General features: G+C 40.3%; 1 protein-coding gene, 1 long non-coding RNA gene and 2 other non-coding genes across 4 annotated transcripts; 3 read left to right on the top strand and 1 right to left on the bottom strand.

Annotated features, from left to right (window-relative positions):
* The first annotated feature begins 396 nt into the window (after window positions 1–396).
* On the top strand, window positions 397–505 carry LOC136498695 (small nucleolar RNA R71). The gene has a single exon (XR_010769704.1). It is a non-coding gene; the product is annotated as a small nucleolar RNA R71 (small nucleolar RNA).
* A 4195-nt stretch (window positions 506–4700) lies between these two features.
* On the bottom strand, window positions 4701–6161 carry LOC136495531 (uncharacterized). Its single transcript, XM_066491438.1, has one exon. The coding sequence runs from the start codon at window positions 6159–6161 to the stop codon at window positions 4701–4703; it is 1461 nt and encodes a 486-aa protein (XP_066347535.1).
* Window positions 6162–7132: 971 nt separating this feature from the next.
* Window positions 7133–7717, top strand: LOC136496324 (uncharacterized). Its single transcript, XR_010769033.1, has 3 exons — window positions 7133–7421; window positions 7498–7605; window positions 7701–7717. It is a non-coding gene; the product is annotated as an uncharacterized lncRNA (long non-coding RNA).
* A 13669-nt stretch (window positions 7718–21386) lies between these two features.
* LOC136498711 (small nucleolar RNA R71) lies at window positions 21387–21493 on the top strand. Its single transcript, XR_010769719.1, has one exon. It is a non-coding gene; the product is annotated as a small nucleolar RNA R71 (small nucleolar RNA).
* Window positions 21494–23530: the final 2037 nt, after the last annotated feature.

The following is a 23530-nucleotide window of genomic DNA, read 5'->3' as shown; positions in this document are numbered from 1 at the left end:
AACCCGTTGTCAGTGTTGACGAAGTTGAGGTCCTCTTGGGTTTTGGGCAGGAATTGCTCGAATGTCCAACATCTCCACAGACTTCGTAAGTCATGTGGGAATCCATGGCTTTGAGTGTCTCTTGGGCAATCACCTTCTCATAATGTTCTACTCGCTTTGCTAGCAAATCCTTCTTAGCTGCAAGCATGTCAATTTTTTATAATTGAATGCATACCTCGTTTACGGGGTTGGAGTCAATCGTCGCTCCATCCTTGGTTGGAGACCATCTTCTCAATCAGCATCTTTGCATTTGCAACACTTAGCGAAAACAATGCACCACCAGCAGTAGCATCTAAATGGCTCCTATCTAACGGCACTAATCCATGGTAGAAGTTCTGGATCAAAAGCCAGCCTTCCATGCCATGGTGCGGGCATGATGAGACGTACTCTTGCTTTCGTTCCCAAGCTTCAGGAATTGATTTATCTGTTGGTTGTTGAAAACTAGAGATTTTATTGCGCAGAGCATTAGTCTTCCCCATAGGGAAAAAACTTGACTAGGAAAGCGTTGGAACACTTGTCCCAGGTATCTATAGTGTTGTGGTTAGAGTAAAACCATTGCTTAGCCTTTCCTAACTAAGAGAAGGGGAAAAGGCGAAGACGTATAGCCTCTTGGCTCACTCCCTTAATGGTGAAGGTGCTACAAATTTCCAAGAAATGTTAGAGGTGAGCATTTGCATCCTCGTGGGCTTTCCCACAAAACGGACTAGCTTGACCATTGTAATTAACACTAGCTTAAGCTCAAAGTTAGCATCCCCACTGATAACATTGGGTCCGGTGGCTACATTAGCAGCCGAGGGTGTAGAAAAATCATGAATGGACTTGTTGCCCATGGTCGTGGAGGGTAGTGATAGGATTTGAGGAAAAAAGGAAAACTACTTTGGATAACTAAAAACAACCTAGCTAACAAATCTAGCCTTATAAATTCGAGGCCAGTAGCCTTCCCCGACAACGGCGCCAGAAATGCTTGTTGACACTTCTTAATAACTATTGGAGGATTCTGCAAATGCATAGAACTATCATGTAGCACTTCGCTCGGTGAGTACCGAGTGTCGAATTTATAATTTATCCCACGGGAAGGCGAAAGGCTAGAATTTATAATTGGGCTAGGATTTGCTAAAGGAAGGCTAAAGTTAATCCTTGGTAGGTGAACGATAGTGAAGGATGACTATAAACTACCTAAACTAAATGACTAAATACAAGCTAACCTAGAGACAGCTAGGTGGAAGAGCAAGCGATTTATATTTCTAGTAACTAAGGTTAAACAAATGACTAGGAGAAATGCGATAGTACTTCGGGACACAGTCCACCTACCAACTAGGAGAGTTAAATAGACAAGGTTTGCCACGAGCCCTATGATTTAATAATTAGACCTATCATGGTCACTACAAGATTTTCGGTCTACTGCAACGCCGAAGAATTGCAACGTAGAAAATTTGGTTGCCAGAGATTGTTGTATTACAACCATTCTAAAAAATGGTAGCGATACATGCCTTTAATACAACGGTTTTCAAGATGTTGCAAAGCTCTGTTGCATTTGGTGGACGATATTGCAATGGTGAAAAATGGTTGCAGTAGACTTGATTTTGGTTGCAATTGTGTGGTAGTACTGCAACTACATTTACGTTAGTTGCATTTGGTTTTGACTATTGCTACGGTTTTTTTGTGTTGCATAAAATTTGACAAGCGTTGCAAATGCTAGATACTTAATGCAACGAGAACTCTTGGAGGCGAAGCAAAAGTGGGGGTCAATTGCAACCTTTTTTGGCAGTTGCAATATACTTTGATATTGTTGCAAGTGCTAAATTTTATTGCAACGAAATCTATGGGGTCGAAGTGAAAATTGTGTTCAAGTGCAACGCTTATTTTTTGTTGCAATATACTTTGATAATTGCAATGAATTTAAAACTTAAAAAAAGTATGGAAAGAAAAGAATTGGGGACGCATATATTAAAATTAAAAAGTGCTCCCCACAGGATTCAAACCATGGAGCTCTGGTTTAGATAAAACCTTCTCCACCACTGCGCTATGTAGGTGTGTTCGTTGTAACTCAGGTTTTAATTTATTTGATATGATTGAAGACCTTATGAGTTATAAAACGCCCCAACCCTGGCCCCATCTCGGCATCTCCGTCCTTATGCCTGGTGTCTGAAACTTTCTGTTAAGTAGTAGTTGCTGTTAAGTACTTGATGTTAAGTATGCGTGGATGTTAATTAGTACTTGAAGTTGTATCGGGGTGGTTGGTCACTTTGTTAGCGATAGTAAATGCCTGACCGTGCACCATCGGTCACATGGTGACCACGCTAATGAACCTTTCCTTGTCCAAACATTTGTCCGACCGGTGATTACTCTTGGGCAATCGTGATTTTTATTTCAAAACTTTCCACTTACCTCTTTATTTCAAATACTTAAAACATTTATCTCAAGAGGTATTCATTAGCATAACGAACATTAAGGTTCCATGCAATGGTTCAAACTTAACCATGTCATCAGTTCAAAAGAAAAAAATAATAAAGTGCGACATATGCATATGAAGGACAAGTGACCCTTCCCACCAAACAGTGCAACAAAAAAATTGCCTTCAAGCAAAGAAATCATCTTCTATATTTTCTTCCATGACTGGTGCAATAACCCCATCATCAATGTAGGTGTCATCGTCGTCAGAATCATCATCACCAATATAGTCATCAATAGGTTCGGGAATTGCTTCGCTACGCACTTGATTAATAATGGCGGCAGAACCAGTTGTGCCTGCCCTATCTTGTCTTGACCAGTTTAAGAATTCCTGACCTTGGCCTGATTCATTCATTTCTTGGATTCCCACATCAAGTGCATCAGTGTCATTTCCTGTGTCTGGCATGGAAAACAAATTTCTTGGTCTCACCAAAACAACAGTAGACCATCTCGGCTTGTTCACGATAGGGACATAAAACACCGGTTTAGCGTTTGAAGCAAGAATGTAAGGTTCATCTGAATATCTGAACATGGAAGTAGCAATGTCAATAATACCAAATTTATCCCTAGTGTACCCTCTGCTTCTGCTGGTACTGGTAGCCGGCACATCATACCAATCACACTGAAATAATATAACTTCTTTTCTTGTGGGAATTCCAGTGAGATTATATTTCTAATGACTCCATACCAGGTCATGTTGCCTGTACTATCGTCACCCTTCACAAGGACACCATAATTTTGTGTCACGAGACTTTTCTCTATGGCAGCTGTCCGAAATAGCCAATTATTGATGTGCACTCTATTCAACACACGAGCTCGAGGGTTAGGTCCTTGAGAAAGGGCATGCATTAGTTTACTTGCTTCCCCTTTCTCATATAGTTTTGCTATCTACAATTTAAAAATCAAGTTAGACATCTACCGGTTAATTACTACGTCGGTCTGACCATAAAGTTGAATTTAAAAATATAAAATAATACTACATACCTCGATTTCAAACCATCTTACAAAATGCTCCTTGTGTCATTTTTTAATGTTAATTGAACTATCCCTTGTTAGTTGTGTCTTATGCTCCCTACATCAGAGTGCACCAAATTATTAGTTGATGCCACAAACAAGCAGATAAAAGATAAATTTAGTGGTAAAAATTGCAACTTACTCTACCCATTTCCTGGCTTCATCACAATTAGTAATTATGTAGTGCCTCATCTTTTGAAGTTCAACTTTCTCCAAATTCTTAAGCTTATTTCCTCTCCTCTTGTAATCAATTTCACTAAATATGCTTAGACCACTTGGAGGCTCATTCACAACTGTATTTTCATGACGATCAGCTCGACTCAGCTTGGTGTCGACGTCGAAGAATCGAGAGCAAAATGTAAGACACTCCTCAGCTATGTATGCCTCGGCTATTGATCCTTCTGGTTGTGCCTTGTTCCTGACATATCCTTTAGCAGTACGTAGATACCTCTCTACTGGATACATCCATCTGTAACACACGGGCCCTCCTAGTTTAGCCTCTTCAACTAGATGGACCGGCAAATAAATCATTATGTCAAAAAATGCAGGCGGGAAAACCATCTCAAGCTGACAAAGAGTCTCTTTAATTGATCTGTCTAGTTTGTCAAGATCTGCTGGCACCAACTCATTTGAACAAAGTGCACTGAAGAACCTACTGAGCTCAATCAATGGCCTGGCAACATCTTCTGGCAAAATCCTTCTAATGACTAAGGGCAATAGTTTTTGTAGAATAATATGGTAGTCATGAGTTTTGAGTCCAGACACCTTACATGTTTTATCGTCAACACATCTCTTTAAATTGGAGCAGAACCCATCAGGCATCTTCACTCCTTGAAGAAATTGGCATAAAATCCTCTTGTCATCCTTGTCTAGAGAGTACAATGCTGCTGGCAAGGTGTACGTGTCATCATCAATCATAGGATGATGATCTTGCCTGATCCCAAGATGTTCCATGTCAAGGCGGGCATTCTCGCTGTCCTTACATTTCCCTTCAATTTCAAGCAAAGTCCCTAATATGCTCTCGCATATGTTTTTCTCAATATGCATCACGTCCAAATTATGCCTTATGAGCAAAGAAGACCAGTAGGGGAGCTAAAAAAAATACTCTTCTTCCTCTAATTGTGCCATCTTGCGTCTTCATCACGCTTCCTCTTTTTTGATATGTCCTTTCCAAATCCCGTTGGATGAAAAGTTGCTTATTGGTCTAATACATCTTGACCAGACAGTGGAACTGGAGCCTCCCTGGTTTCCTCTTCATTGTTGAAGCTCATCTTGTTCATGCGCCATGGATGGTCTAAGGGCAAAAACCGACGATGTCCCATGTAGCAGAACTTCTTCCCATGTTTCAACCACAAATAATCTGTATCCTTGTGACAGTAAGGACATGCAAATTTTCCTTTTGTGCTCCAACCAGAAAGCATCGCATATGCAGGGAAGTCATTGATTGTCCAAAGTAGCATAGCACGGAGTGTAAAGTTTTCCTTTGCCTTTACATCCCTACAATTAACACCAGTATTCCACAGCGCCTTCAACTCATCAATGAGGGGCCTCAAGTAAACATCAATATTCATTCCAGGAGTTTTCTTGCCAGGTATCAACATCGACATGATCCAATAAGATTGTTTCTCATACAACCAAGGAGGCAAATTGTAAGGTATTAGGATAACAGGCCAACAACTGTAAGTAACATTTTGCATACCAAATGGGTTGAAGCCATTAGAAGCAAGACCCAGTCGAACGTTACGAGCTTCTTTAAATCGTGGAAACATATTGTCCACGTGCTTCCATGCCCTAGAGTCAGCAGGATGACGTAGTTTGCCATCATCTATTCTTCCTTCCTCATGCCAACGCATTTCTGATGACGTGCTCTCTGACATGTACAATCTGCGTAGCCGAGGTGTGAGAGGGAAGTACCGAAGGATTTTGACTAGGACACGACGACGTTTCTTATCATGACCATCGTTCACATGGCCATCACCATGGTCATCTGTTTTCCACCTAGATGCTTTACATTTGGGGCATATATCTAGTTTCTCATATTCCTTCCAAAATAACACACAATGATTCTCACATGCATCTATCTTGATATAGTCCAAGCCTAGATTGTGAACCACCCTTTGCACTTTCTCCATTGTGTTTGGGACACAATGACCTTTAGGGAGAAACTTTGAGATCAGAAAGAGTACCCCCTCCAATGCTTTTTTACTTATCCCATACATGCACTTAACCTGGAAAAGTTCCACAATAAAAGATATCTTTGTACCATCTTCGCAACCTAGATATAATTCCTTTTTTGCCTCCTGTAGTAACTTGAAGAAGACCTTGGCTTGCTCGTTTGGCTCGTCTTCATCACCGATCTCTCCTCGTATTTCACCTCTCATTAGGGATTTAATCAAATTACTGGCCTCATCATCTTCACTCGGTGCGCCGCCTTCTTCATTGTCTACTCCAGAATCATGTGGTGCACCTTCATCATCGTTCTGTACTTGTACATCTGCTGCTGCTAGGTCATCATTGTGTACTTGTACATCACTAGGTCCTGCATCTTCATTGTGAAAAACCACATCAGCTGAACCTTCCCCTTCCATTATAAAACTTTCAGCAAACCCTGTTGAAAGGACATGAATCTGAAGCACAGCCCGTGTTCTATGTGACATGCATAGACATTTATGGCACGGACATGTTGTAGTTCCACCCCTCAAAGTGCCACTATATGTCCTGTCCAAAAACTGCATGAATTTTGGCACTATCTGGTGTCGTATTTTGGCACCGAAGAATTCCAGGTTTGTTCCCAATTTTTAAAAAAACTTGCCAATTCCACTTCTGACGTCAAGGTTTATGTTTTGCGCACTGCTGATTTTATAAAAATCAAATCATTGCTGGTTCTGTGCAGAGGATTAGCAATAAGAATTCTCAGAATCGGCACAATCGACAGATACACCATGTTACAGGATCAAAGGGTTTTTCTCAATTGAGCTATAAGAAGGTAAAAAATTCTGTCACAAGGTTTTCCTTCAGGCATTTTTTTATGGTTTGTGCTTGTGCCCCCGAATGACAATGACATGATATTGTTATAACCTATATAGTCTTTGTATTTGATAGAGATATTTAGCCCACTGCCCACTACAAAAAAATATATTTTGCCAACAAAAAGAACTTGGATTCCTGTACTTTTTCAATAGCAATAAATATTTCTGTTATCTTCTATTTTTAAATTCATGGTGGATATCTTCCTGATCTTTACAATTTATAAAAGCTTCTACATTTCACTAGATTATGAAATATGGCTAATTTTTTTACATTCTTGCCTAATTAGAGGGACCAACTAACTGGTGAAGAGCCAAATGATATGGAGCTTTTTATGATGACCCACCAACAAAATGGACAATGGACAAGCGAGGAATCTAGGGAAGTCTATGTGAGTATTAAATAGTTTTTACAACCCTTATTAAGTGATGCAACTGTCCTTGCTTAGAATTAAAGTTTTAATTAACTAAATGTCTTTGCTTTGTTAGGACAATGCAACCAGGAAGATTATGGAGCTGGAGTCAAGGCCTAACGCAAATGTCGTCTCAGACTTGGAGCAGAACCAGATTTTCCAATCAACCTACAAGGAAATGAGAAAAATCAAATCAAACAAGATGCATGCTAATGGTTACCTTGCAAGGTACCCAACTAGAAAGGAGCTACTATCGGAGGACTACCAGCGCAAACTGCAACAGGAGGAAGCCCTCATTGAATCGTTTGGACGGCTGCAAGATAGACTAGAAGCTCAAGAAGTTGAAAGGGAAGCCGAGAGGCAAGAACATAGGCGTCAGCTTGAACAGATGAACAAGGAAAGGGAGGCTGATAGAGAAGCACTTAGGCAAGCTATGTTAATGTTGCAAGCAGCCCAATAGCAAGCTTCAGTACAAAAGGTAATATTAACAACATCTATGTTCTCATAGTTTATTGAATTGAAAATCATGATCTTGAACCCAATTCGAAATGCAGGCTAGCACAATTGTGGAGCCAACTGAAAATGTTGCTGCTGCTGCAACAATTGAGGGGACACAAAATGTAACAACTACAATGGGAGAACACATGATGCATAGTCAGCAGGTAGTTTGATGATAATTGAAGAATGTTTAATTGTAACATGCATGTCATATTCTTGTCAAGGGGTGTAATTTTTACCACCAACCATTTATTTTCAGGTTACCCAAGAAACCAGCTAGCCAGAACAACAACCCCCTTCTTCCGTAGCTGAAGAACGTCTCACTAGAGGGCGCATGACTAGAAGTAATTTGGCAGCGAATTCGGGTGCTATTTATACTATAGCAAAGCAACTGAAGGAAACTGCGGCTAGGAAAAGATCTGCATTGTCCAAAAAGAATACACAGGTACTATGTGAAACCTTTTATCTCTCTTTGCATTAAAAAGGAACATATAGTCCTTTTGGAGAAGTACATAGCTATTCTTTTGTTCTGCTCCTAAATATGGTCCTAGGCTTAGTTTCCTCTTGCTGATTAGAAATATATATGGATGTGTTTGTGCTCATAAAATGTCTTGGGAGGCAGCTGCATGTATGTTTATATTTGCTTTACGCTTCAAAGTTCATGGTTGATAGTACTACAGCTCACAGAACTCTAGTACTGCAGCTCGTGTTTTGCTTCAGTGTTCAATTAGCTTTGCCACCACTAGTCTCAGTTTAACTAATGCATGTCAATGATTTTTTCAGGAGGAATCTTGAGTTTGAGAAGGAGCATGCGAATGGTGGGACGATGGCCAACATACATATCAAGGGAACCTTCGCTGCTACAGTAGACATTAGTCTTTTGATTCGAATGAGTTCAAACAGTTGTCTGTGCTTAACACATTATTATGTGTTAAGCTATCTACTTGTGTTCTCATTTAGTTTGACACTCGGTGTGTTTTGTTAAAGATTTTGTATGAACAAATTATATTTCATTTTAATGGATGTCGATGCTTCCTTCATTATGTATTTGTTGTTTTGCGATTATTAATTTAAGCTACCAAACAAAGTGTCGCAACATGAATTATTAATATATTAATCTGGCGTTGCAATATATGATGGCACATATAACAACCACATTTAGTCATGGCAATAGGTACGATAATCGTGGCAATAGAGAAACTATCTCTTGCAACTACAAAAAGATGACGGTGGCAATAGAGGAATCTACCTATAGCAACCAGATAGTTAGTAACGTGGCAATAGATGACCTGTCTGTAGCAACCAACCTAAGTAACATGGCAATAGCCTATGCCATCTATAGCAACCATTCAGAAACGTGGCAATATATGACCTCTCTGTAGCAACCAACCTGAAGAGATGTTGCAATAACCTAAGCCACCTATAGCAACCATTTAGGCGACGTGGCAATAGAGAACCTCTATTGCAATGCTTTCTCTGCGTAGCAACAACCACGATTGCAACACCTGTGTTGTGTTGCGCTTGCATTGTGTTGCTACACGACCAGCGTGTCGCAATACGTATCGCTAGCAACGCCTAGTTCATTGCAATTGATACTATTACCACACCCATAGTGGTTGCAATTGCTTTTGTTACAACACTCACCAGGTGTTGCAAAAGCGTCAAAAGTGTTGCAATAGAGGGGCTGTGTGTCGCAACTAAAATGTAACCCATTGCATTATGCTATTGCTACCCTTACAAGTGCAATGACATTTAACCAAAAAAAATTGGTAGCAAAATTACTATGGCTACCATTTTTGGGTCTTTTGCTACACTTTTTTGGTGTTGCAGTAGACCGAAAATCTTATAGTGGGTGGAATACAGAGGATGGACAAGGATGTCACCACTTGCCACCTACCAGAATCTATCCGGAGGCCTAGCCGTATCCATAGGTAATCTATAGCCTAAGTAGCATGCTTAATCTATAAACTTACTACTTTGATCTGAGCTCTGATGAAATGAGATCAAAGGACCCTAACTAGATGGTGGAACCGGTACTAACGAAAGACTACTAATTATAAGATAACCTATAGTACTAATGTCAAACAACAAGCACCTAAGCTCACTAATGATGAACACTAGTGACTAAGTACTTAAAGTAAAGCAAAGCAATAATACTAGAATAAAGTCTTAAATAAATACTGAATAAAGTAAATGCTGAAATAAAAGAATTACAAAGGAGCTATACTAGACCTAGAAGAATCTTCCATACTCTGAGAGTAGCTCCTGATCTTTCTCTACTCCACTAGTAGACTACTACTCTATAGCTAATGCTGAGCTAGAAAGCTAAGAGAAGCTTGGAGAGCTTGGAATTGAATGGGAGCGTCCTTCCACCGAGCTCCACACCCTCTATTTATAGTGTAGAGAGGCATGGGGGGTATTTGTAGGCAGTGGCAAGGTGGGTGGAGGCAGGGGGCACCGGGCAGTGATAGTAGGGCACCTGCCGACCCTTGGATGCACTGCCTTTGCATCCAAGGGTGCTGGTTGCTCCTCAATGATGGTTGTGAAGATAACACATGGTGAAACTTGGCTGGTAAGTCAGTTGGTGAGGCTCCAAGTTGTTGGGGGCAAGCCCCACCTCTAGGCACCCAATATGGCTCAATCGCCGCCTCGAAACCTCGCACAGGTTGTTGAATGATGGGAGTTAAGGTTATCAACTCTTAGGCGAGAAGTCGTGCAATGGGAGAAGATGAGCGTGTCGCGTCCTCTTTTTAGTGGGTCAAATTGAGGGCAGCGCAAGCCACCCCATTTCTTGCCATCCCTTTTTGTCATAGCGAAAAGGCGGACTCCACGGCAAGGATCAGCCCATGTCTGGTTCTGCTCCTTTCACCCCAGTGGAAGGAGCAAAACCACCAAGGATCGATGCCACCAGGGGGCATGTAGTTGATCTAGCTATTCACCCAGGCGAATAGTTGTAAATGGTTTAGTTGATCAATTCTGTAGGCTTCGCCAAAGGAGGGCGCACAGTCGATCTCGGCTATTTGCTCAAGCGAATAGCTGTTGAAGGTTTGGTTGATCGTTTCTTTAGGTTTCATCAAAGGAGGTGTAGGTCGGCCTCGCAAGGCTAACAGCTTCTGTCTACCAAGGGCCTACCTGGTCGGTTGAACAGGTGGCATAAGGTGGAGCCGGTCATGCCTCTCTAGGTCGGCGCTATCTGAGGCAGGCAAGGACTCCAAATGGTGAACAAGCCCAAAGCTATAGGGAATATTCAATGAATTTGTAGTAGTTGAGAGGGCATTGATGTCCTATGAAAAGCCTATGGGCATGTATAAATAGACCCCAAGGAGGGAATGTAACAGGGGGAACAAGTTGAATAAAATCATTCATCTTGTTTCGCTTGAGTCCCATTTAAGACTTATTTTGTGCTTGATTTCACCTGAGCCACGACCAATGTTCGAAGGCCTTCGCATAGAACAACATTGGCACCCACCATGGTTGTCGCTCGAGCTTGTCATGGCACCAAAGAACAAAGCATCAAAGCTACCGATAGACAGGGCAGAAGCATCAAAGGCAACAACTTTTGTAGCTGCAGGGATAGTCATGCAAGATGGTGTGGCAACGATGGAACCACCAGCTCCCTAGGTGGTGGGAGACAACATGGTGCCTCCTCTTGGTCGAGAGGAGACACCCAAAGGGATGGTTTAGGAAGTCCAGCTTGATCAAGATAGAAATGAGGTATTGGAAAAGGACAAAGATAGTGAGATCACCGAACAAGGAAGAAACATGAAGATGTTGAATCAGTACTAGCAGGACATCCTCAGACTATAGAATGAGAAGGAGCAGCTGCTCAGGCAATCCGCTACATGTAACAAAGCCAAACAGACATAGAGGGCAATCAGGGAAGCCAAAATCTAGAGGGATAGATTGGTGAGAGAGATTCAAGGGCTATAGGGAGCGAGGGCAAGAGGCACCATTTGAACTGGTGGAAACATTGTAATACCACACGATAACTTTCTAGAAGAGGACAAAAGTGCATATGACCCTGCTTCACCTTTATCGAAAGAACTCTAGTTGTATTCGTGGCCAGCCAGCTATAAGCCTAGCATTTCGATTTTCGACAGAAAGACAAACCTAAGGAAGTTCCTTGCGAGTTATGAAACAATGATAACATCAGCCAGGGGATATGCCCAAATCCTTGTAAAGTCACTCATCATGGTGGTCAAGGACATCACACATGATTGGTATACCTCACTAAAGTCCTTATCCATCAAGTCCTAGGGCCAAGTAAGAGCAGAGCTAGTGTCCACCTTCCAAGGATATCACTCGAGAACAAAAACAATTAGAGATTTGCCAAATTGCATTTAGCGAGACGACGAATCCCAGTCTAAGTTTTTAGAAAGATTCATTCAGACCAAAGCTCAGGTGCCAAATGCACTAGAGGAGATGGTCATAGCAGTAGCCATAGAAGGATTGGCCATAGGCTAGTGCATAGCTCACTTCGCTAGAATTGACCCCACTTCTGTAAGGGAGCTATTCCAGGTGATGAGAAAATACGCAAGGTCATACGATGAATTGAAGAAGCAAAAGGTGACAAGGAATTCATGGAGGCAAGCATGCAAAGCACCTAGGCCACCACTAACCCCAAGCTAGCGAAATATGAGACCATTCCACGCAATCAACAATTTGTAAGGGAAACCAGAGCATAACTCAGCAGAACAAGGTCTCCAAGGGCCACCACCTAACTAGCAATATAGAAGTTTTGATCAGTCTCCATGTGGTAGGCAAGGAGGACAAAGCCCCCATGGTGGATGCGAAGGTAGAGAAAGGGGAAGAGCCCAGAAGATACCCTATTGCACCATCTGTGGTGAAAACGCATGACACATTTCACAAAAGACTGCAAATACAACAAAATGGCCAGAGAACTTAAGGAGAAAGATAAGACCGCAAGAAGCAGTGAAACATCTAATCATGTGTTCCATAACACCAGTCATGAGATGATGAATAGTCAGGATCACGACAACCAATATATGACAACAAGAACAGTTCTTTCCATCATCCAAACTTTTCACACGAATACAACCATGATCCGTATATCTAGCAGCAACCACCATTTTCGGTGTACCAGTGTTCGCCTAGCACCTTGGACAGTCGGCTATTGCATCCTCGCTAGTTCAGCAAGAGCAGCAGTAGTCAAGCCAGCCTCAGCTTGTGAAGCAAGAAAATACCTAGGAACACCAAACCATAAACAACCTCCTACCATCACAAGGCCATATATTCACAATCACCGATAGATCTAACCAGGAGCATGAAAACAAGAGAGCTAGAAGGGAGTTTAAAAGGAGAGTGCATACCGTCTCACCGAGGGTACCGCTCTATAGGCCAGCCTAATCCATGGTGCTGATTACTTTTGATGAAAATGACTTTCAAGTGTGGGATTTTCCACACACAGACACTTTTGTAGCAACAGCGAATATAGCTGGGTTCACTATACACAATATCCTCATAGACAACAAAATCTCTGCTGATATCCTATTCATCAAACCTTTTGATTAGATGAACCTTGACAGGCGAACGTTGGAGCCAGCTGGGAACTCGTTGTTCGATTTTGGCAGAAAGAAGATAGACGCTTTGGGGAAGAAGGCAATCCCGATCTCTTTCATAGAAGGCAAGAAGGTCCGCACAGAAACCATAACTTTTGACATAGTCAACATGGATTACCCATATACCACAATCTTCAAAAGGGGAATTCTGAGTAGATTCAAAATCATGATAAAGCAAAGCTACTTGTGTATGAAGATGCCATCCCCTTTTGGCATTATCACAATACACAAAGATCAGGCTACATCTAGGCAAATAGAGGGCAAACCAATCCTGGGTTACAGCCTCATAAATGAAGTTTCCAGAAAACCACCTAACGAAGAAGAAAACTGTGAAAACAAAGTTCAACCAAGGGCAGAAGCAGCCGAAGACACTTAGAAAGCCCCACTATCAAAACTAGTGCTAGAAAAATGCATGCACGTGGGCTCTGATCTTGTAGAGGATGAGAAAGATAGGCTGTTAGTTTTTCTTCATGAGAATCAAGATGTATTCGCCTGGTCGACAAAAGACCTACAAGGTGTTAGTCATGATCTCACACAACACAACTTGAATGTAGCAAAAGGGGTGAAACCTAGGAAGCAAAAACTGAGGAAGATGTCCGCAGAGAGAGTGGAAGCAGTGAAAGCAGAAGTGCAGAGATTACTCGACACCGGCATCATCAAGCCAATTCAGTACCTGAAATGGCTGGCCGACGTTATAATGGTTAGAAAGAAGAATAGGAAATGGTGAATGTGCATCGATTTCACTGACCTAAACAAGTGGTGCCCAAAGGATCCATATCCACTCCCAAGAATTGACAAGTTAGTTGACATCGCCGCTAGGTGCAAAGTGATGAGTCTATTAGACTGCATCTTTGGGTATCACCAAATCTGGCTAAATCTAGATGACGAAGAGAAAACAAGTTTCATCACCCTAGGAGGAACCTATTGTTACTGGTGAATGCCTGAGGGACTCTAAAACATAGGCCGTACCTTTTCTAGAATGACAGATGGAGTTTTCAACAAGCAGAAAGGCAAAAATCTCGTAGCATTTATCGATGACATTGTGGTCAAGAGCGACAAGAAGGAGACCCATGTTCTGGACCTTCAAGAAACATTTGAAAACCTAAACAAGGCCGACCTCAGGTTGAACCCAGACAAATGCATATTTAGCATCAAGAAAGGCAAACTACTTGGTTGTCTATTATTGGCAAGAGGCATCGAAGCAAATCCTAAAAAGATAGCAGCGATAGTGAATATGCAACCACCAGCAAGCAAGAAGTAGGTATAGAAGCTCACTGAAAGACTAGCAACATTGAATAGGTTCATTTCGAGATCAGCCAAAAAGGGCCTACCTTTTTTTAGAACTCTTTGAAGCTTAGATCATTTCAAAAGGGGGCATGAGCAGCAGCAAGCTTTTGATGAACTCAAAACATACTTAACCAAGCTAACAACATTGTCTAAACCATCACCATTTGCAATGCTACTGTTATATCTAGTAGCATCACCTACAACTATCAGTGCAGTACTAGTAGAAGAGAAGGAACATGAAAACAAGATGAAGTAGTTCCCGGTATACTTCGTATCAGAAGCCCTGTTAGGAGCAAAGCACAACTATTCTGAACTAGAAAAAATAGCGTACACAATGGTCATGGCATTAAGAAAGCTAAAGCACTATTTCCAAACTCATCACATCAAAGTCCTTTTAGCATAACCGCTGGAAGCACTATTCTGCAATAGCTAAGCCATCAAAAGAATCGAGAACTGGGCCACAAAGCTAAACGAGTTTGTCGTGGATTTTGAACATAGATCCACTATCAAATCCCAAGCACTTATAGATTTCATCGTAGATTGGACCCCAACAGCTTATGACACCACATTGCAATTCGAAGAGCCAATTTGGATGGTGCATTATGATGGAGCATGGTGAATGACTAGCGCAGGTATAGCAGTAATATTAATGCCATCGAAAGGCCTAAAACTTCGCTATGTAGCAAGGCTCGAATTCCTCACAACCAGCAATATAGCCGAATACAAGGCAATGCTCCTAGGGCTACAAAAGCTCGGAATGCTAGGAGTCAGGAGGTGTATAGTCAAATCAGATTCTCAGGTAATGGTGGGACATGCCAAAAAAAGTTCACTGCGAAAGAACCCAAGTTGATCAAGTACTTGGTAGTGGTAAGAAGAATGGAGAAGCATTTCACCAGTGTCATTTTTCGCCACATTCTAAGAAGCAAGAATGCGGAAGCCGATGAGCTAGCGAAAGCAGCTGCGTAGAGAGCACCAATGCTAGTAGATGTTTTTATCAAGAGCTGTCAGCTAAAGCAAAACGAGAAGAAGAGGAACGACTGTTGGTATTTAATAACTTATCACTTGTTTTAAGTAGTCACCTATAATATGCCTACATCTCCTAGCATCACTTGTACTAGGTTGTCATCCCTAATGATGGTGCCAGAGATGCTTTTTGGTACTACATAACATTACTACTAGAATAATGCTAAGCAGTTCTTTATTTACTTGTGTGACCATATATATATGAAAGGAATCTGCAAGTGCACAGATAATTATACATTATAGAACTTCACCCCTGAGTATTCTAGGTATCGTTATTTATATTTTTACCATAGGGAAGGTCTGACACAGACATGTATTCATAACTCATACTATTGATGGAGAAATAAACCATAACCAATCTTCTACTCATATCAGGGGTAAGTCATATGATAAGATATATGATAAGTATTGATCAATGATAATGATAAATCACTCAGAGTACTCCTTTCTATGGCATTAGCATGGTCAGGTAGAATATTAGAGGAATAATTCCTAAGTCATTCTTAATTACAAGTCAAAGCATACATTGATTAGTGCAATTATACCTAGTAGTCATTGCTAAGATCATCTTTATATCTACACATAAGGGATATTACTAAGGAATATTAATAACAGAGCTTGTTCTTCCTTCGTAACCGGACCCTACGTGTGCCTATATTCGAGGAGTGGACTACAAAGGACTCAATGGGAGTGTCACATGTGTGATCAACCACATGACCCAGAATATAGGGTGTATCCGTAGGTAAACAACATATAAACACCACGCTTGCACAATGTCTACCACTCACCCATGGTACCTTAGAGTGAGCGCTATACGAACTTATGTATTAACATGATGATAATCTCACTATACTAAGTATATAATCAAAGTAGACGATGACATTATAACGAAGAGCATGAATAAGATGAATACTAATATTGTCCTATCAATTGTATCTAGCATATAAAAAAATGGAGGTACAAAAGAGAATGGGTACAAAAATTATACCAAACTATGCTTTTGACATGATCGAGAATCCAAGCGAAGCCTGCTTGCCTCCATTTAGACCTAGCCTAGCTAGATATGCCCTAGAGTTGGTGGAGCTCTGAGGATGATTAGGGTTTCTGTCTTCTAAAATGACTTGATGACTGGAGTTATGATGCCTAGGGGGTGGCAGGGGCTAATATATATAACTCAGAGCATCCAACGTGAGCCCTTGGATCAAACTGACCTAAAGGACGGCGTGCATGCAACCTAGGAGGCGATGGAGAACCAACATTCGAAGGAGGGCTAACATGTGGGCCTAGGAGGCTAGGCGGCTTATAGGTGGGGCCAGCCGGCCCCACCTGGTGGCATCTCGCCCTCCGCTTTGGTGTGGAGTCCTCCCAAGTCTTCTAGAGTCTTCTGGTGTGCGTTTCGCTATGGATAAGCACAATTAAATCAGACATGTAGGTCCACTTTGATGGTTTTCTAGATAAACCCTACAGAAAATACAAATTCACCAAAACTTGTGGAAGTTTTTAGTTTAAACCCCTAGACCTTCATTGGTAATTATATTTATGCCCTTATACATGTTATATTGACAGTTTATAATGGTTGTTAACTACCATCAACAAACTCCTCCAAAGCTTAACCTTTGCTAGTCCCTTAGCAAAGCTAAACTTAGTAAATGGATTAGGAATTTAAGGATTTTGAAAACATTGATGCAACTCCTCAAAAATACACATGCGTTCAAACAAGAATTCTCCTCCGGATTAGAATGAACCGATCTGACTTTCAAACTTACCCATATTACCTTCAACCATGGGGCTTCTCAGCCTTCACTTGGGTCTTGAGCAATTGAAAGATAGAATGATCAAGTCAAGCACTATGTTTCAAGTTCTTTGTTCAACCATTATTCCAGAGTTTTTATAGGTTTTCAAAAATAAAACTCAGAGCTTCCATTGTATGACACTCTCAAGTCTCTCAATATATATGATATTTGTGGATCCTCACCAAGGCAAAAGTGATGTTATGCCTTTTTTTCTTCCTACAACTAAAGCTTATATGGAGCTCAGAGGGGTGGAAAAAGTATGAAAGAGTATATTTGCAATACATATATTGTAAAGTCAAACCTCGGATCCAAAGAGAGTTGAGTCATACAATTTAATCAAGATGTGCATGTGTATAGATATACGATGAATATATATATGGTGGCTAACCTAATTCTACTATGCTCCATGAAAACTTATCTCTCTTTTGAAACTTGGAAATACCTTGCAAGAGAACATGGGCTATCTTATTCATCTCTTCTCTTTTTTTAGGTGGGCATTGGAGTACCCATTGTTTTAGATATCTCAGACACTTGTCCATTTTTTCTCATCTTTCTTTTTTATGAATAACTTTTGCATAGCCACATGCTTCTTTTCTACAACAAAACTTTTGAGAGATAGCAACAAAAACTTGGAGCATTTATTTGGTGGATATCCTATCAAGAGTATTTTTGGTGTTTTCTCCCAGTGTAGGAGTAAAACATTTTGGGTGGATCTAGATGGAAAGCATGTTTTTGCACCTACCTCTAGTGTAGGAGTAGTGCATATTTGGGTGGTGTGTACATGATCTTGATTTTAAGAGCATGACAAACGTCTCATAAGGGTCAACAAAGTTTGACTAAACTCATTGCAATGCAAGCAGCATATAAGTGGATGTTTTCCTAATCTAAATATCATATATGGCTCTGGTAGGAATTCAAGCTTTGTCATACTCTCATCATGTAGGATTTTTATGTCTTTCAAAAGATAAATCTCTAGAACTTTAGTGTCACTTAGAACAAGATAAACAACAGCTCAGACCTTCTCATATCACATCAGTCAATTACCTAGACTTAGATCAAGCATATGCTACCCATGAGTTTTAAGTTCAGAGTAAATTCTTATATCAAAACAGTCTTATCCAAAACTTAGGAGAATTCAAGGCTAAAAACTAAGTACTTGAAAGGAATTACGATAGAGCAACTATTCATCATTTCTATTGCAAGAGATTATCCTCAAAGTTCATTTATTTAGTTCCTAAAAATAGAAAACTAGACACACACTTTTTATTTTGTTTTCAAAATTTAAGATCACACCTTAATATATATATAACTAGCTAAGTTAAATTTTTATTTTGGTTTTAGTTTGTTATACATCTTTTTATCTCTTTAGCAAATATGAAGCAAAAATAATAAAATCAAAAGGGAAAGAAATACTTAGCTATATACATGGGGGATGCTCCTTCTCCAAGCTAGATGTTGTCGTGGTCTTTCTTAGATTGAGTCTATCAGCAAAAGTCTTTCTGATCCATCTAGAAGTAGGGTTCCTCGTGCAGCGAATGTAGCGACAGTTCGGAAAAATGTGCTTCGGATGGATGGCTTTAGTCTTGATCATCCTACAAAATACTCCAACAAGAAGACCAAAACTCGTAGCACAGATTAGGATAAGGGGTTAGTGATCAGCCATTTAGAGATTTGTTGTCCTTGGGAGTTTAGACAGATTTCCTAATTGGCAAAGTTCTAGTAGGATGTCTATTTAATATTTTTGGATTTTCTTATTTATATAATGTAGAAAGAAAATATGCATGCATATATATATATATATATATCATGCATGCATATTTATTTATGCCGCCATATTTATTTATGTATATATATATATTTATGCATGCATGAGATATATATATATATATATATATATATATATATATATATATATATATATATATCATGCATACATGAATATTTATTTATGCATATATATATATATATTTATGCCACCATAGTGAATATTCTCTTAGGCTTTTACACACTGAGAAAATTTTTCACATGGGGCTTAGGCTTTATGATGCAATGATGTAATGCAGAAAAATGAATATGCTAGAGTGAAAAGTAATTCATACAATACTAAAAAGTAAATATGGATAACAACTGATGTTACCTCATTGCCAGGGTTCAGATTTTTAAGTCCTCTGGATAGGACTTGGCTGGAGAAAAATTTTCACTCTTCGAGTGCATCATCCGGTCTCAACGATGGAGACCTAGATGGCTGCACATCTTATGACAGTGTCTCTGATGTTGGTGTCACCTTCTCTTTCCATACCTGCTTGGTCTGTGGTCTTGACTTAAGCGGAGTAGGTTCATCTTTTACAACTTCTTTAGGTTCTTCATCTTCCTCTCAACTTTTCTTTGGGGATTGATTCTTTTGGTTTCAGGATGATCAACGTCTCCTCCTAGAGTGGGTCTTCTTGTGCTGTTCATAAGTGGTATAACTATTGAAATAATAGCGTACCTTCTCTCTCCAGGGAATTGGAAGTGGACTTGTCTAGATCCGACGTAGATGATTGTGTTGGTAGTGTTGAGGAACGATCTTCCAAGGATGATGGGTGTATCATCTTCTTCTTCTCCCATGTCTAGAACCATGAAGTCGGCAAGGGCATATTGATCATGTATTCTTACCATAACATCTTTTGCTATACCCTCTGGAAATCAGATTGATTGATCCACCATCTGCAATTGCATATATGTAGGGAACAAAGGTTCATCACCGAATAAGTATTCATGCATTACCTTGGACATTATGTTGACACCTAATCCAATGTCATAGAAGGTCTTGTGAAAAATTCTTTGTCCAATGGTACACTCGATCATGGGTACACCTGGGTCATCCTTCTTAGCAAGGAATGGTGAAGCGAGGAGGTGGTCATACTCTCATCGAAGTGTGTTGATCATATTAACTAATTCTTCTTGTGACTACATGGCCTTATTCTTCCTCCTTCTCCTATTCTTCTTCTTCTTGGTCACTGTTGTCTCTTTAGGTAGGTATGGCATCAGTGGATGTCCAAGAGATTGCAGGATGCGGTTCTTGAAAGAAAACTTCTCCTTCCTATCCTTGATTGTGAAACCGATCTTGGCACTGTCTACGTAGATGATGGCTTTTGTGGTTCTTAGGAAAGGTCGGCTCAAAATAATGGGTGCCCTTATATATCCACCTATTTCCAAAACCACAAAGTCTATGGGAACATATGATTGTCCCACTCAAACAATGGCCTCTTCAAGAACTCTATTGGGGTAATAGAGTGATTGATCTACAAGCTACAAACACATGTTCATGTACAGAAAAGTATCTCCATTAATTTGATCATAAATTACCTTAGGCATGATGTGGACACTTGCTCTAAAGTCACACACAGCTTCTTGGAAAATGTGTGGTCCAATGACAATGGGGATGACAGGTCTACCTAGATCGCTCTTCTTTTCTGACAAGGTATAATCTATCCACCTTCCTGTCGATGGTTGTATATAGTAGTATGCTACATTGTGAATATCGACAAGATTTGTAGTTTTTAGATCTTTCGGTTACCCTGGAATCTTACCTTTGTTGGACAGAGGAATAGCAGTAGCCAGCTGGGCTATTTGTGATTCTATCATTTTATTAAAGCTATGCTGGTTCTTAATGGCAGAAGCAAAGCTATCCATTCTATTATTTATGTTCTCTAGAATTTTATCATTAGTAGATACCTTTCTAGATAATCCCTCCATAAGTTTGGATTGGCCAGCAATTAATTCTCTCAAGGGTGGTTGATTGAAATTATTAAAATTATTACCTTGATAGTTACCTTGGTAGTTTGGTCTCTATTGCTGATTCCATCCTTGATTCTGCTAAGGACAAAGTAGTTGTTGTTGACAAAGTTCACATCCTAATGGGTTTCAGGACAGTTGCTCCCTTAATGCCTAGTGTTTCCACACACTTCACATGTCATGCGAGAATTAAGAATGTGCATGACTTCTTGCTTCTCAATGGCTTGACCTTCAAGCTTCTTCATCAGCAGGTCCATTTTGGTAGATAGCATGTCTACCTCCTCGAGTTGATGCATACCTCCACCTCTCTTATAGGTCTGAAGACACTCTTCATTCCAACCTTGGTTGGAGGTCATCTTCTCCACAAGAGCTGTTGTAGCTAGTATTGTGAGTGATAGGAAAGCTCCTCCAGCAGTAGCATCCATAGTCTCATGGGTACTGTTGGTCATCCCGTGGTAGAAAGTCTGCATGAGTAGCCAATTCTCCATCCCATGATGAGGACATTCCGCAATGTAATCTTAAAAGCATTCCCATGCCTTAGGGATAGATTCTCCCATGTTGCTGAAAGCTTGAGATTCTCCCATGTAGAGCATTAGTCTTGCCTATGGGAAAGAACATTGCTAGAAAGGTAGTGGAGCAGTTATCCCATGTAGTATTTCAATCTTTGTTGGCGTAGAACCATTGCTTTGCCTTCCCCAAGAGTGACAATGGGAAAAGGCAAAGTAATATGGCATCTTGGGTTACTCCTTTGATGGTGAAAGTGCTATAGATCTCTAGGAAGTGTTGGAGATGTGCACTTGCATCTTCATGTGCCTTTCCACTAAATTGGCTTGCTTGCACCATGTTGATGTGGGCTGGCTTGAGCTCGAATCCATTATCTTCGACATTGACTATAGGTCGAGCACGGATGTTGGCCATAGTTGGAGTAGAGAATTCATGGAGAGTCCTGTTAGTCATAGCTTCAAATTCAGGTGTTAAGCTTCACCTTATATGGTTGTCTTCCGAGCTTAAAGCTAGAACTTTCTTGAGTTTAACTCTAGTCCTCCTAATTAATGCTTATATCTTCAATGTAGTTTGTTGAAAGGTCAAAACCGGTCATACATTACCCTACATAAAATACACAAGTAGATAAAACAAGGGTAAGCCTATTTGAGCAAAGGTTAATGATTTTCCTCGATCACATCAATGAGTATAAGTTTATCAATACTTTCTTTGCCTAGCTACCTTCCCTAGCAACGGCGCCAAAAATGCTTGTTGGTATTTATTAACTTATCACTTGTTTTAAGTAGTCACCTATAATATGCCTACATCTCCTAGCATCACTTGCACTAGGTTATCATCCCTAATGATGGTGTTAGAGATGCTTATTGGTACTACATAGCATTACTACTAGTATAATGCTAAGCAGTTCTTTATTTATTTATGTGACTAGGAAGAATAGATATGAATATATATATATATGAAAGGAATCTGCAAGCGCACAGATAATCCTACCATTGTAGCACTTCACCCATGAGTATTCCAGGTATCGTTATTTATATTTTTACCATAGGGAAGGTCTGGCATGGACATATATTGATAACTTATACTATTGATGGAGAAATAAACCATAACCAATGTTATACTCATAATAGGGGTAAGTCATAGGATAAGATATACGATAAGTATTGATCAATGATAATGATAAATCACTCAGAGTACTTCTTTCTATGGCATTAGCATGGTTAGGTAGAATATTAGAGGAATAATTCCTAAGTCATTCTTAATTAGAAGTCAAAGCATACATTGATTAGTGGAATTATACCTAGTAGTCATTGCTAAGATCATCTTCATATCTACACATAAGGGATATTACTAAGGAAGATTAAGAACAGAGCTTGTTTTTCTTTCGTAACCAGACCCTACATGCGCCTATATTTGGGGAGTGGACTACAAAGGACCCAATGGGAGTATCACATCCACGATCTACCACGTGACCCAAAATATAGGGTGTATCCACTGGTAAATAACATATAAGCACAACGCTTACATAATGTTGACCACTCACCCATGTTACCTTAGAGTGAGCACTATACAAACTTATGCATGAACATGATGATAATCTAACTAGACCTAGCCTAACTAGCTATGCCCTAGAGTTGGTGGAGCTCTAAGGACGATTAGGGTTTCTGTCTTCTAAAATGACTTGATGACTAGAGTTATGATGCCTGGGAGGGTGGCAGGGGCTGATATATATAGCCCAGAGCATCCAACGTGAGCCCTTGGATCAAACTGACTTAAAGGACGACGTGGATGCAACCTAGGAAGCGATGGAGAACCGACATTCGAAGGAGGGCTGACATGTGGGCCTTGGAGGCTAGGTGGCTTATAGGTGGGGCTAGCCAGCCCCACCTAGTGGTGTCTCACTCTCCGCTTTGGTGTGGTGTCCTCCAGAGTCTTCTAGAGTCTTCTAGTGTCTGTTTCGCTATGGATAAGCGCAATTAAATCTGACATGTAGGTCCATCTTGATGATTTTCTGGATAAACCCTACAGAAAATACAGATTCACCAAAACTCATGGAATTTGTTAGTTTAAACCCCTAGACCTTTGTTGGTGATTATATTTATGCCCTTATACATGTTATATTAATA

Source organism: Miscanthus floridulus, chromosome 12 (assembly GCF_019320115.1).
Source record: "Miscanthus floridulus cultivar M001 chromosome 12, ASM1932011v1, whole genome shotgun sequence".
Lineage (NCBI taxonomy): Eukaryota > Viridiplantae > Streptophyta > Magnoliopsida > Poales > Poaceae > Miscanthus > Miscanthus floridulus.
Note: the sequence above shows the minus strand (reverse complement) of the source record. Positions and strands in the feature narration are given on the sequence as shown.

What these genes read in the sequence shown, in the direction of transcription:
- LOC136495531 (XM_066491438.1), bottom strand. Translation starts at nt 6,161, where the DNA reads ATGTCACATAGAACACGGGCTGTGCTTCAGATTCATGTCCTTTCAACA.